The sequence below is a fragment of the Falco biarmicus genome, chromosome 4 (assembly GCF_023638135.1).
Source record: "Falco biarmicus isolate bFalBia1 chromosome 4, bFalBia1.pri, whole genome shotgun sequence".
Classification (NCBI taxonomy): Eukaryota; Metazoa; Chordata; class Aves; order Falconiformes; family Falconidae; genus Falco; species Falco biarmicus.
In genome coordinates, this window is record NC_079291.1 from 69,202,993 (window position 1) to 69,217,160 (window position 14,168).

Sequence of the window (14,168 nt, forward strand, 5' to 3'; positions counted from 1 at the left end):
CCGTCAGCGCGTCTGCGTCACCGCGCACGGCGCCGCCCGCCCCGCCCAGCCCGGCCCCGGCCCGCAGCCCCGGCCCAGCCCCTTCCCGGCCGCCGTCGATGCCACCCGGCAGCGCGCCGGTAGCGCGCGCTGCTTCCGGTCCGTGCACCCGCCGCGGCGGGAACCGCGCTGAGGCGGCCGCGGGAGATGGGGCGGCCCCTGTGAGCGGCCTGAAGGAGGGAGGGCAGCACCGGAGGCTGGGGGGGTGGGGGTCCGGGGGCGTGGCGCCGGGGCTGGAGCTGAGCCCCGAAGGAGGCAGCGGCGGGCTGGGCCCCGGTGGGCCTGGCGGGAAGGCCGAACCCCCGGCTGGGTTGCGACCGACGGCCCGCAGAGCTCTAGTGCCGGCCGGGTGTAACGCGGGGCTCCAGGGCTGCCGTTGGTTTCTTTGTTTGTTTGCGGGTTTTTTTTTCTTAATTACCTCAGGAGGTGATCGTTCGGTTTGCCACAGCAGCAGTACTGCACCGAGGTGTCAATAGGCTCAATAACCACAACAAGGGAGTTTCAACGATGTTTAATATTGTAATTCTAAGACACTGATGCAAAAGACTAGAAAGAGAAACCCATAGGCTCAATCCTGCGTGTTTAGGCTGGTTTATCCTATTAATCTTTGCTTTTTACACCACTGAACAGCTCTGAGAGGGCTTGCTGGTGGGAAGCAGGCTCCCAGAAGAATTTTCTCGGCTGTATTGTTGCTTGAGTTTTCCCTCTCATTCTTTCTGGATTTTACTGTACACATTGCCATGGTGTTCTGGAGTGGGTTATGCCGAGGAAGGGTGGTCTTGGGACAGCGAAACTGAGGGAAGGTGTTAAAGAAATTTTAGTAGATGTAATTGCTTAACGATTACCTAGATTGTCGTTGATAAATAATGCTTTGTTTTACTAACCACTGTGTAAATTAACTGAAGGAAGGAGTCTACAGTTCCTCCTGAAGACAGTTTGTGATGAGAACTAACTAAAACCAACTCTATAGTTTGGACAAAGACCAAGGAACAACTGAGTCTGTGTGAAGAGAGAAGGTAAAAAGTTCAGAGTGAGGGAGACTACCAAGCCTTCATCCCCACAACCACCATCAAGAGGCACCACGCAAGTGCAGTTGGGAGGGACTTACGGAAATTACTTCTTGGAACTAATTTTAATATGAAGCGGGGCTAGGTTATGAATATGTATAGGCATATTTGGAAACCTTATGTATATGCAACATTTGATTGTATAAATTGAGGCAAGTTGTTGCTCCATGTGCGCATGGTGGGACTACCCCCGCCCCCCCCGTGCTGCAAAATTCTCACGAATGGTACAACCAATTTTTGTTATTACAACAAATCTGTCTGCAGTTGGTACATTTCTGTGAGCGGCTGTGTACGCACGTGCACTGTACAGCCAGCAAGGCACCTGTGGGAAGCATGCTCAGAATAAAGTATTTACTGTGTAGTGGGATTGTATTTAAAATACACCGCTTCCTTCAAATGGTCCCTTGTCACCAGACAGTTTGAACTCAGTAAAACTGGGTCATGTGAAGAGCAAGGGTGAGAGGGGAAAAAATAAACCATGCTGCTTATAGCATTATAGATGATTCGTTTAATAGAAACTTACCGAAACCTTTCTTGCCTTGCCCTTAAACTTTGTGCTGATACTTGAACCCAGAATATATTTCTCTACTATGTGCTGGAATACCCCAGCTGTAGCCTTGCAATTGCAGCTTGCAGGCACAATGAAGGATTCTCGTTGTTGCCAGCATTTCACAATTACTCACCATTGGAACATCCCAGCGTGTAATGGACTGATCCAGCAATCCAGTGTCCAAGTACTTACCGTCTTTTGAGAAGCATGCACAGCAAATGCCTTTCAGAAGAGATGTGGGCTGAAAACGGATTGTTAAGGTTAGACTGTTGTGCTGGTAAATGTGGGTTGAAGTGAGGATGCCTTAGAGTATTCAGTAGTTATTCAGTGCTTAAGAATAGAGGTAGTAAATAAAGATTTTTACAAGAGTGATCCTGGAAGGAGGATGGAAGAAGGTATCACAAAATAAAGCCCTGATAGCTATACAGCAAAGAGCTTAGTGTGACTGTACAAAAGCCCATTATCCCACCTATGGAAAGGAATAGCTCAGACGCGTCCATAGTGTATTGTCAGGTGAAAGAGTAACAGCATTGGCCCAGCCTCCATCATTTATGCTTTTTCCCCTACTGTGTTCTCCTGAGCTGGCCCAGTTTACCCCTTCTGTTGCTATTGTTAACTTGTGAAGTCTCATTCTCTTCGCTGGTTCGTGTCATCTAGCTTGCACTGGCTAAATGAGCAGTAATAAGCTGTAGATAAGTAACTCCTATGACTTAAGTTTAGTGTCAGAGCGGTGTTAACAGCACTTACTCACTTAAGACAGCATCAACACCTTGATGGTGTATCTAGATGTAAGGATGCTTTAAAATCAGACCTAGGTGCTGAGAATACCTTGCTGCCTGTCAGTTTGCACAGCTATATACAGGATTTGGGGATTCTCTCTGGGAGCTGGGAATCCTGTCAGCTGGATCCTCCCTGACAGCTCAGGGCAGTAATTGACTATTGATGCCATGTTACCACTGTAGTACCTTATGATAGCACATCTTGTGTTCCCGCTGACAGAACTCCAAGTCCCAGAGACACCGCAGGGAATCTTCAGAGCCACTGAGTGCCTGCTGCTCTCCGTGGCTGCTTTCCAAACAGGAGATCTGGCTTCTGTGACCTTCCAAAGGAAACACTTGGGCCCAAGGGCAGTCATAAAGGAATACGTCCCTGCTAGTCATGCCATAGAGGACGCTGTAATCTGCAAGGACAGCCACTATGGAAATCAGAGTGGCAGGGATATGAGTTTTAAAGGTGTAGGTGGGCCTGTCAATCACTGGGCATGGATCTGCAGGGCTAATATCCAGCAGGAGGACTAAATTATCATTATCATATGCTATGGCAAGCTGCATTTCCTGCTTGTTGATAGCCATGCTGTTGACTGGTTTCTGTGACTCTGGAGGTGGGATGCATGCTACATCCTGCCTGGAGTTCAGTGGAAAGATAAGGACTGTTCCAGACACAAGTCCTTGTGAAAAAGAGCTGGTTTTGCTCAGCTATTTCCAGGCATCTCACTTGGGCAGAGCTGTCCAGTGTGTCACACACTTGACCTGTAAAACAGAAGGAAATCGGCAAGACTGTTCTTACTCCAACCGCATGCAACTGTCATCCCTCAGATGAGGCTTGTGATTGACTTCTTGACTGTGAAATAATTTGCATGTTATTCATATTTCCAGTTTTCCCTTGTCATAATAAGCTATTCTAGGCAGAAACTTGGAAGAGGAGATTAAAAAGCTCTCCAAGCCTGAAACAGATTTTCCTAAATCTCATACTTAGAAAAAGCAGAAAGGAGCAGATTATGCTCGTCATATGCTCAGAAAGCTAACCCTGCCTTTGCTGCCTCTATGAGCTGTTTTGTTTCTATTCTACCCCATATGCAGGCTTAATTTAATGCAATATTTCTAAGATGCAGTTCACCTTCTGTGGTGTTCCAGATGATGACTTTATGTGTGTCTTCAGGCTGGGTAAAATAGACATAGTTACCCCAGTGCAGCTGGTATTTAGGACAGGCACCAAGGTTTTCTGCTGATGATTGTGAGGTTCCACACTCCTACATATGGTGCATGGTGGGAGGCAGAAACCAAAGTGCAGTCACACAGGTCTAAGAGTGTTACTGGTGCTCCCATGCCATCCAGCATATCCGTCAGCAACTCCCAGTCTGATAAACTCCACACCTGGGAAAAGTTGCTGGGGGTGGGGGGGAGGAATCATCAGTGCCTGAGCTGCTTTTTCCTTAGTTCTGTTTAAGAGGTAAAACAGTATACCTTAACTAACTTGAACAGAAACATAAATCAAAGAATAACATCCTAATACTAGAAGGCAAAACATTGCATTCTTACTCTAAAACAAATGTGCAAAGCACCCGGAGCCATTCAGCCCACTTGCTTCCTTTACTCTGGAAGCTGTCTAGTTGCATGTGTTGGACTGTGCTGGCTGTTCACCTCTTTCTTTGGCAAGAGATGGTGCTCTAGATGTTGCATATTCCATCTGGCTCCTGCTCACAAATGGGCAACAGGGCAGCTTTTAGGAGTTCAAATATGAAACGTTTCAGAAATGTATTTCAGGCCTCAGGTGTACACAGGCTTGAGTCTGGCCCTCTAAATGGATCAAGTGCTCTCCATTCAGTGTCAAAAGAACAGAAAGTCTTGAAGCAATAAAGGGTCATTTTTTTAGAGCTGTGGCGGTAGTAGAGACATGCTCAGAACTACAAATCCAACCCCCAGACAGTTTGCTGGGGAGCAGGACAACCCTTTTTACTGGATCAGGGGCACATTCTGTAAGCTGGATTTGAAAGAGATGTTTCTGATTGGCAAGTTGCCCAGCCTTCCTCCTTCCCTCCCTGGATAGATGGAGCCTGAGAACCAGTAACAATGACGCTGTTGCCAGCAGAGATAACAGCCATATGAAGTGCTCCTTCATGTTCCAGATTTGGTGCCAGGAACCTGTGGAATCCCTTTGGGTCTGCCAGGTACACTTGCACATACTTCTCAAAGCCTAAACCAATAAAATTTAGTTAATGATTTGTTGATCTGAGGAAGTCTCTAATCCCCTTCAACACCATGTCCTTATGCATATGATTTAATTCCTGTATTTCTTCAAAGGTAAGCCCAAAGAGCAGCAAATCATCATGCCAGCTGAAGTCCTTTTCACTACTTAGATCTCACTTACTCGCTTCAGAAAGGGCTCCCGGTACACAGGCAATGTTCTGACTTCTTCACAAAAAGAAGTTCATCAAATCTTTGTTACATCCTTAGGCACAATAGTTAAATAAGGCCAAGAAAATGGGAAATTCCACATGCTGGCCTCTTTTAAAGAGTGTGGGAGAGCAGCTGTTGCCAACACTTTTCCTAAGGAATGGGTGCTATTGAACCTGCAGCAATAATGGACTTACCTTCTGATGTTATCACAAAGCAAACCCTTCCAGGAAGCTTCTCTAGCAGACTGTTTCCATCAGAAGGGATCTACACAAAAATAAGGCAAGAGTAAGACATGAAGCTAGGAGAGCTGCCCCTCTCATGAAGGAAAGAGGGTAAATTAGCAATGAAATTTAATTTGGCCGCATGGTATTGGGCAAAGCTATAAAGTGCAGTGCGACAGAAAGCGTTGTGCTTGTTCATTTGGGAACTAGGATTTGGAAGTCTGAGGAGGATGCTCTCTGCTCTAAATGGGGCAGGAAGGCCCGTTGATTACCAGATCTGTTGTCTGGCTCAGTAAACCTCTGAATATTCTATGAAAATACAAGAATTATTGTAAGCAAGTCGAACAGATAGACATGTGCCATGGATAGAGACCCCCAGTAAATCCCACTATCATCTTCCCTTGCTTCTGGATCAGGACGCTGCACATTGGTGTTTTTTCCTGTAGCCCTGCGAGCTGATATTTGGATCTCAGGTTGCCAGTGTTGCTGTTCCACAGACTCAGCATTCCTCCTTCAGACACAGTCATCATAACCAGCCTTGGGCTGAATACTGCAAAACACATCCATGCATCTGGTGCCTCTCCAGAAATCTGGAAGATGGGTGTTCTGCTGTCTCCAGGTGCCAAGCACTGACCTAGTAAAGAGGTGTTGTGGTTTAATCACGGCTGGCAACCAAGCACCATGCAGCCAGCTGCTCACTCCCCCTCACTCAGAGGGATGGAGAGGCGAATCGGAAAAGGAATGTAAAAGTCAAGGTTTGAGATAAGAACAATCTAATAATTTAAACAGAATAAAGAGGTAAGAACAACAATAATAACAATAATACTAACAATAATAATAGCAAAATGGAAAGGTGGGGAAAAAGGGTAAAGCAAAAGTTGTGCACGCAAGCAAAGCAAAGCAGGGAATTCATTCACCAATTCCCATGGGCAGGCAGGTGTTCGGCCATCCCCAGGAAAGCCGGGCTCCATCACATGTAATGATTACTCGGGAAGACAAATGCCATAATGCCAGATGTCCCCCCCTTCCTCCTTCTTCCCCCAGTTTATATACTCAGCATGACGTCATATGGTATGGAATACCTCTCTGACTAGTTTGGGTCACCCGTCCTGGCCGTGTCCCCTCCCAATTTCCTGTGCCCCTCCAGCCCTCTCGCTGGCAGGGGCTTGATTTAGTATAAACATCACCCAGCAACAACTAAAACCATCAGTGTCCTATCAACGTTGTTCTCACATCAGAGCCAAAATCCAGCACTGTACTAACTACTAAGAAGAAAATTAACCTATCCCAGCTGAAACCAGGACAAGAGGTGGCAAAAGAGATGGGAGTAGTGAGGACTGAGGCAGCTTTTCTGTTTACAGCCTTCAGCATTGTGGCTGTAACTTCTAAAGTTCTTGTTCTTTCAGCACACTTTAAGTTAAACCTGGGCACACCTTTGTATTTGAGGAAGAATATACAATCATGTGCCCCTCATTCACGTGAAGGTGATGTGAGGGCTGTTCTTCAGTACGCGTTTATTATTCTGGATAATAAACCTTGCTCTGCCAGAAATCAGATTCCAGATGTGCAGACGGTGATCAGGTTCCTTTTCCAAACACTTTCACACACCTCACCTCAGCTGTAAAATAAGACAAGGATTCACAAAATGAGGGACTCTCAGTGCTTTCAGCAATTGGAAAAGGCTGGCAGCTGGGAGGTGCCTGTGTGCCTACAGCTCAAGGATCACCAAGCTCTAGGAGCTCTTTTCCGACATGAATAGAGCTTTCCAACTACACAAAGTGGTGAAGGCTCACCAGAATGTCCAGGAAGGGTGTGCAGCATCTCAAAAATGTCCATATTCCAGATGAGCATTGAGCTATCCTGGGAACCTGCCACAAGCAGCTGGTAATCAGAACTAAGTGCCATCACTGTGACACCTGCCGTGATACACAGAGAAGAGAGGCTATTCTTGATACCACAGACAAAAAGGAACCATTTGGAGATTGTTAATATGCTGTGTTTCCCCAGGTGGAACCCCTCTATAAGTGTCTGAACCCCGTATTCTGTGCCAAGAGCAAGATTAGGTTCCCTCAGATATATCTAAGTCAGTGTGTTCTTTTGTTGTCCTGATGACAAAATGAGCCACTTTGTCCTCATTTGTTGAAGCTGTTGTGAACGGGACTGGTGCATGACTGAACACAAAGGCAAATGGACCTTTCTCCTGCCTTTGTGTAAAGCTTACAGGCAAAACTATTTCTACAGAAAGAGACATTCTCTCATTCTTGCTCCGTTTATTATGTTTCTTGGATCTCGTTCATAACAGATGGATAATTAGATATATGCTTGGGCTGTATCTGTCCCCAGGACTAATCCCTACCTTTGAGGAATCTGGTGAGCATCATGTGTAGGGGCCTACTGGGTGGCTGGAGAAAGCCACGTAGTGGCATGAGAACAGGATAGGGACAGACGCTGCACCAGCTTAGACACTGCTGACACAGGTCCCCGATTACCTCTGTGTAAGAAGGCATGAAAAAAAGAAGCCTGGCCAACAATTCTGTGTATATTACTCTTGCTCCTAAGATGGCAGAGACAAAAGCAGTTTAGACCATGACTCTGCTGGGCCTGTGAGAGCTACCATAGTTGTATTTTATGTGATGTACAGTGTGTAATCAACGCAGCTGACTTTATCTGGCCAGGCACTTACCGTGTAAAACCTGGTAAAACGTAACGGTGTGGCAGGATTTTTCCCTTGAGGGAGGAGTGGATATTCTGAGAAGACAGAGGAGCAGCGCTGTGTACCGTGTCCTCTGGTTAGCTCTCAAGCTGCCAGAGAATCCAGGTAGCTAACAGGCGCTTCTACTAGATATGGGGCAACAGGCGCTTTGGTTGTGGCAAACCACCCTAATAGAAGAAATCTCAGCTTCCCATGCAGGGGCCCTGCCAGAATGAGGCATTTAAGAGTCTTTTGATGGATCCCAGAACAGAGAATTTTGACGCTGGTTTTAATTCCTCAGAAAAGTACTTTTACTTGGAAAGGAAAATTTCAGTTCTTTTCTCTGGCAAACATTTGTGTCACGCTTTGTCACTCTGACATAGCTGTTAGTTCAGGGCTGTGTGTACTGCTGACTGCAGGCTTCAAAAGGAGAAGGGTGTGCTGCACCAGGCATCGTTCTGGACAGCTGATGCAGTCAGTACACATGGTAAAATCAACACCACTCTCTATTCCAGAGGCAATCATTTTACAGTGATCCAGTTCATATTCCCTGCAAGAAGAAATGCTATTATTCTGAAAAGACTGGGATAAAAAAATGCTTTTTTTTTTTTGAAGGAGGGGACAGAAGGGTTAATGGCCACTAGCAGTGGAACTAGGGCTCTTGCTGAGGAAGTGGAGGGCTCCCATGTCACAGTTCCTTTACTGGCCTCTTAAATGCTCTTTTCTTTTAAAATTGTTAGATTTTTTAATGTTTTCTTCACAGTGTTTGGAAGATCTAGATAATTCATCTACTAAAGGAGTGTGGTGATAATTCTAGGGTAACAGTTCATAACAGTTAGCTTATTCCTCTTGTTCAAGCTTCCTCCTCACAGCACTTGCTGATGCAGAAAGGTTGATTCTTACCTGTGGCTGTAGGCATGAAGCATGCCTCTGCAGAGCACTGTATTCCTGCTCTTGCCCAGTCCTTACCCAGCACATCCCGATTTAGCTCCTCAGTTCATCCAGCATTCAGTAAATGAAATAGCAATTCACTGAACTTGTCAGATTTGCAACAGTATCAGAGAACCAGAGTGGCTGAGGGGCTCCCTAGGAGTAACCAGAACAGTGGATTTGGGATATGGCTTGTGGATTAATCTGCTTCCACAACTTAGTGCTAGGTACTATCACATGGTATGCCAGACAGGAAAGCAATGAAAGTCCTGGCAGTGCTGTTAGTAGGAAATGTTTTTCATGACTCATGCTACAATCTAAGGCAGCTGTGTATTTTTTCTTGTTAAATTCCTCATGCTACAATCTAAGGCAGACTGTCTCTCTGCAGATGTGAATAATAAATTACTTACTTCCTTGTTGCAGTAGCCTTTTGCATGTGTGAAGACTGCATGACAACATTTGTAAAATTACTTTAGATCTCCTTGGTTGGAGATACCTCTTTAAAAAAATAAAATATATATGAATAGTGTCATTTACTATTATTTCCATTGTCTTCTGGTTTCAGTCCCCGACAAGCAGTGTGGAGACACAGAGCCCTGGTCCAGAGCTTACAGGTATGGAAATGCCTGCTGATATTCCTCACCTTCCTGTCAGCGTTCAAGGTCCTGCTAAAGTGTGGTGACATAAGAGGTTTCTTCATTGCACAGCTCCAAGTCCCCTTGAATAAATCTGCCAGGAGAAAATGCCTCTTGATTTGATCTTGTTTTGATAGATAATGATTCTGCATCATTTCAACAGACTGCTTGGGAAGGGAAAAGATACACTGGAACCTATCTTGAGCTGTTTTTTTTCCTGGCTGACAGGGTTTAAAAATGGAGAGGAGCCTAAGCAGGGTGCCCAAAAGCCCAGGATGGGAACATCCCATACTCAGAGGTTTGGCTTCTCATTCTCTAAGAGTACCCGTGTGCAGAGCAAAGAAGGGTGAGGCCATCTGCCTTCTGTTCTGCCAGGCACTCTCTCATGACACTGCGGAGCCGTGACCAGTGGAGAGGAGGAAGGCACAGGACAGTTTTACTTGAAGGAAGGCGACAGCGGTGAATCTTCGAGAGAACTTCATCATCAAAGGATAAAATGTCCTTCAGCTCCATGTCTCACAGCCCATTTCTGCAAGTGAAGTATGATATGTGAAAGGCAATTATCTATCCTCCTCCTTACTACCATTTGGTCAGCGAGTAATAGGACTGTCTCAAGACTAAATTTCCTTGAACAAAAACTGAAGAGATCTTCAAGACTCGGTCCAAACGGCTCAGTCACCATTACATCGTAGTCCCCTCCAGCTCCACACCACTTAATTGTGGGAACACCCACTAGAAAAAAAGAAACCGTTTATTCAGTATAACAATTTGATTTATATACAAATCTTCAAGGCTCCCAAGATGAATTCTAAGAGGGTTATGACTGTGAATGTTTGTACTCACAGGGAAGCTCAATGTTTTATGCAACCTTCAGCCAAGGAAAAGGTGAAAAACTTACCTTCGCCGAACACTTCATCATCTGTAAGCTGCCCATCCTTAGCATAAAGGACTCCAAATTTAAAATTCACAGGTCCCTGAGAAATAAAACCAAATATTATAGGACAAACAGACAATCAAACAAAAGACCTAAAATAATGTTTCCTCTAAGGACTTTTATATCTTTTGTATACGTCCTACACACGGGAATATACACTTCATACCAGCTCCATTACATGCTTCAAGTAGCAGATACCTAGAAATTTACTTTTGATTATAGTTTTGATTATAGGTTATGAATTTTATGATATTACTAAGTTGTTCATCTATTAATATGATTATTATGCCGGTGCTTAAAATTATTTTCGATCTCATATGTTGCACAGAAATACCACATTTTCTTACCGCAGTAAGCAATTGCTATCTAAGTCGTTACACGTCACCAAGCGAGTGCTAGGAGTGAAAAGTTTACATTTACCTCTTGCTCTTCAAGAGCCAATAAATCCTGTGAACAAAACAATATCTTTAGCACACCGGTACTGAAGACAGCACAAAAAACCCTGTAACGTACCGGTATACTGGTTTAATTTCAAAGTAGCCAGTTCAACTGATAAAGACAGCTTCTTTTGTAACTGTAACCCTACTCATCATTATTTTCCTGCTACCGAAAGAAACAAACCACTAACATTTATACATAACGACTTCTTTTTTTTGTTTGGTTGTGGCTTTTTATTATTTTCTGGAAAAATAAGTCACCTCCTACCTTTTGTATCTCAGGATGAAAAGTTTCCCTCTGGCTCTTCCCAAATTTGTCAGGACTCACAGCACTGAAATGCAAATGAAATACTGCTTTATAGGAGAGCAAGTATACATTTCAACATTAAACTGCTAACTGGCTGTAGTTAGAACCAATTTCAAAAAGAATTGTTTAAAGAACCTTGCTTACGTGGAATTTTTTGTGGAAGAGTCATTTACTTCCCACAATACTAATCTCTAAGACTTCCTAAACTTCTTTTGGATTTTAAAAACAGAAATAACTAGGACCCTGCACGGAGATCAGGTTTAAGTGTACTGTATTTACTTATAAAGCACAGAATTTTATTGCATCATCCTTCACTTTGACTTTATACATAATTGTTGTGAGCATTTTAGGAAGACTCAATAACCTATTCTATTTCATAAGCTTCTATCTCTTTGAAAATAATTCAAGGCATGTCAAATGAAAAACGAGCCATTCAGCATCAAGTTCACACCCCAAAGATCCACAAGCAAGATCAACTGCCTCAATCAACAAAAATACCTAATTTATAGCATTTCTTCCTAACTCATGTTACTACATGACTATTATTTTTGCCCATTTTTTTCCCTAGCATTAATTTCTGGAGCTGCGCAGCATGCCACAGAGTGCCAAATGCAGTCTGTCTGAGGCACACTGAGCTGACACGGAGGTCACATCTGATGCACCTTTCCATCATTGCTTATGCTAGGCCACCATGCGGACAGGATTTCCCGTAGTTCCCTTTGAAAGCAATTAAAATGCTAAAATTAATTTATAAAAAAGCAGGTTTATCGTGTAACTGAAAATCTTTGAGATAGTCTGTACCTAGATTCATGCTGGCTGTGAACAGGGTGAAATGGCAAAGAACTATCAACCACGCCCAAGGGAAGGCTCAACGGCTGTAAAAGCTAAAGAATAATCAGGGAAGGGATTTTAGCCCAAGCAGGCAAAAGGAGATGACATTAGTCCTGCTGCCTGCAGGTGTGTGGGAAAATCATCTTGACGGGGGTGTGTGTGAATTCGAGAAAATTGCATCTTAACAGAAGCGTAGTATTACGGAAAGTTTTTTTAGGGTAAAATACAGCTATGGCCTTCAGGATGGTTGGCATGCACAGAATCTGTATCACCAAAGTTCCCTAAGCAGCAGCTCAGCGCATGCAGATAGCGGTGACGGAGGGCGTGCTTAAGGCAAAAAGCCAAAAGCAAACCCCTCAAAGCCCAGAACCATTCTCAGGAACACAGGAGTTAAGCCCAAAAGTGGCTGAAAGCTGCCTCCTACCTCTTCCCCCGCCACCTTTCCCCCTTCAACAGCAGCACATTTCCTTGTGATCCCTCTTCACAAAAAAGATGGAGGCCTGTGGTATCAGCTTGGTACCGAAGCACCACGATGCGCTTGCTGGCTACATGCTCTCTTAGAAGGCTGACAGCTTCTCCACACAGAACAGCCGAGGCTTCCAGTCTCTCTGGCCTGCCCACGCCCTGTGAAACGTGAGAAAGGCAAAGACCGATAACATCTCGGGGGGTCAGGCGCAAGTCAAGATGCACTACATCCAGAGCCCAACGCATTACCCAAAGGAATTTGACTGACCTTCAGTTCAGCTCCCCTTGATTTGTCAACATACAATTCCGGATGAACCTAGGCACAAAGAAAAAACACAAGAGCCCCGTTTCGCTGGGAAGCAAATCCAAAGGCCTCTTCCCCTCGGCTGCTCCGGCCCAGGAGCTGACTGTCACGACACAGGATCAGCGAGACACCTGAGCTGCTCCCTCCCAGCCCTCCCCGGCAGTTAAACGCTTGCCCTTTGCGATACTTTCGACAGAAAGCAGCAGCCGGGGGCGAGGATTCCACCGCCGGCTTGCTTTCCTTCCCTCGCCCACTCGCAGGGGCCGAAGAGGCTCCTGAGCCGCCCCCTGCGACAGCGTCACCGCAGGCCCCAAGGCAGCCCCTGCGGCCCCAGCCCGCTGCCACGGCCACGGCCAGCGGCTGGGGGAAAGACAAAGCCCCGCGCAGAGCTGCGCCGGCTGCCCGGGCAGCCCGGAGGCGGCGGGGGGGCGGCAGGGCGCCGCGGGCCGACCCCCCTCCCGGGACCCGCCGCCGCCAGGGAGCACCGGGGCCGCCCCGCCGCCGCTCCTCGCCTCCTCGCTGAGGTAGCGGCGCAGCTCCGGGAAAGAAAGAAAAAAAAAAAAGGCAGCACCGTGAGCAGCCCGCCGACCACCGTCACTGCCGGGGAGACGAGAACCGCCCGCAGCCCCGCCGGTCCCGGGCCGGGCCGCCCGCCTCAGCCCGCCCGCCGCCGGCACCAGGCGCTCCCTGCCGAGGCCGAGCGCCGGCCAGCCACGTCCCCCCCAGCCGGCCGCTGCCCGACGGCCACGCCCGGGCTCGCCCACCGGCCCCCGGCCGCCCTCAGCCCGGCCGCTCACCCAGCGCGCCGCCGCACGTCCCGGCCCGAAAGGCTTCCAGGCTCCCGGCGCGCCGCGCGGGCCGGCAACGAACGCACCTTCCGGGGCCGTACGCGTAGCCCATGCGCGTACGTAGCCGGAAACCCCGCCCCAAGGCGTCAAGCCGATTCTGCGCATGCGCTGCCCTTAGTTTGGCTGGAGCGCCGCTGCCATCTAGCGAATAACTTTGGGTACTGCAGCTGCCCGTTTGATAGCGTGCTGCTGCTACCACCTGACGGCCAAAAATTGGTACTGCAGCCTTGGTGTCGCGCATGCGCGGTGGCGCCTCCCCACTCGGTGGTGTCAGGAGGCTGCAGCTTTGTTTTGCCAAGCCTGAGTGAACGAAGGCATCGTGTCCTGCAGATCTGCAGGAGACATACCTCTCTAGGAAGGTACAGGACAACCTTAAAAGTACAGAAATCTAAACCTCCCACGAATTGCTTCATGGGAGCGCTACATGGAGAGCTTTTTGTCTGGTTTGCATCCCTGCTGCTGTTAGCTTCAGGATCCAGTGCTTCCAGCATTGCATCTTCTTCCCTGTCCTCAGTAGATCTTTGTTTCAGGGTTTGGCCCTGCTGTTTCGTGAGTTGTACCCTTCTAGGCTTGATTATCAAGTGTCGGGGTAGACTCTTGTTCTTGCACGATGTTACTGCAGTGGCTGGGTGAATCACATATGGACGAGTCCCAAGTGCAGGCATGTGGAGGTGACAAGTCCTCATTATTCTGCCCTGGCTCCTGAAAGAAAGAAACCCCTTCAGCCTCCTG

At 46.9% G+C, this 14,168-nt stretch overlaps 2 protein-coding genes across 6 annotated transcripts; both read right to left on the reverse strand.

The window, feature by feature from the left end:
* Positions 1-90: 90 nt before the first annotated feature.
* On the reverse strand, positions 91-5,580 carry NWD1 (NACHT and WD repeat domain containing 1). Its single transcript, XM_056335081.1, is given in 9 exon segments — positions 91-832; positions 1,790-1,897; positions 2,622-3,104; positions 3,106-3,185; positions 3,553-3,638; positions 3,640-3,835; positions 4,459-4,629; positions 5,027-5,096; positions 5,443-5,580. Coding segments are annotated over 9 exon segments (1,533 nt in total). The 3' UTR covers positions 91-631.
* LOC130149095 (casein kinase I-like) lies at positions 5,527-13,556 on the reverse strand. 5 transcript variants are annotated; one of them, XR_008821782.1, is made up of 8 exons: positions 13,386-13,556; positions 12,553-12,600; positions 12,244-12,443; positions 10,950-11,013; positions 10,665-10,691; positions 10,209-10,284; positions 9,636-10,042; positions 5,527-5,687 (listed from the first exon to the last, which is right to left on the reverse strand). XR_008821782.1 is itself a non-coding variant. In XM_056338386.1 (7 exons), exons 1-7 carry the CDS (start codon positions 13,539-13,541, stop codon positions 9,795-9,797), a joined length of 819 nt encoding a protein of 272 aa, XP_056194361.1. In that variant the 5' UTR covers positions 13,542-13,556; the 3' UTR covers positions 8,315-9,794. The 5 variants fall into 5 exon arrangements, 2 of the variants coding, with proteins under 2 accessions (XP_056194361.1, XP_056194362.1); XR_008821780.1 differs by having other exon boundaries at positions 9,319-10,042; XR_008821781.1 differs by lacking the exon at positions 5,527-5,687 and adding an exon at positions 8,315-9,404.
* Positions 13,557-14,168: the final 612 nt, after the last annotated feature.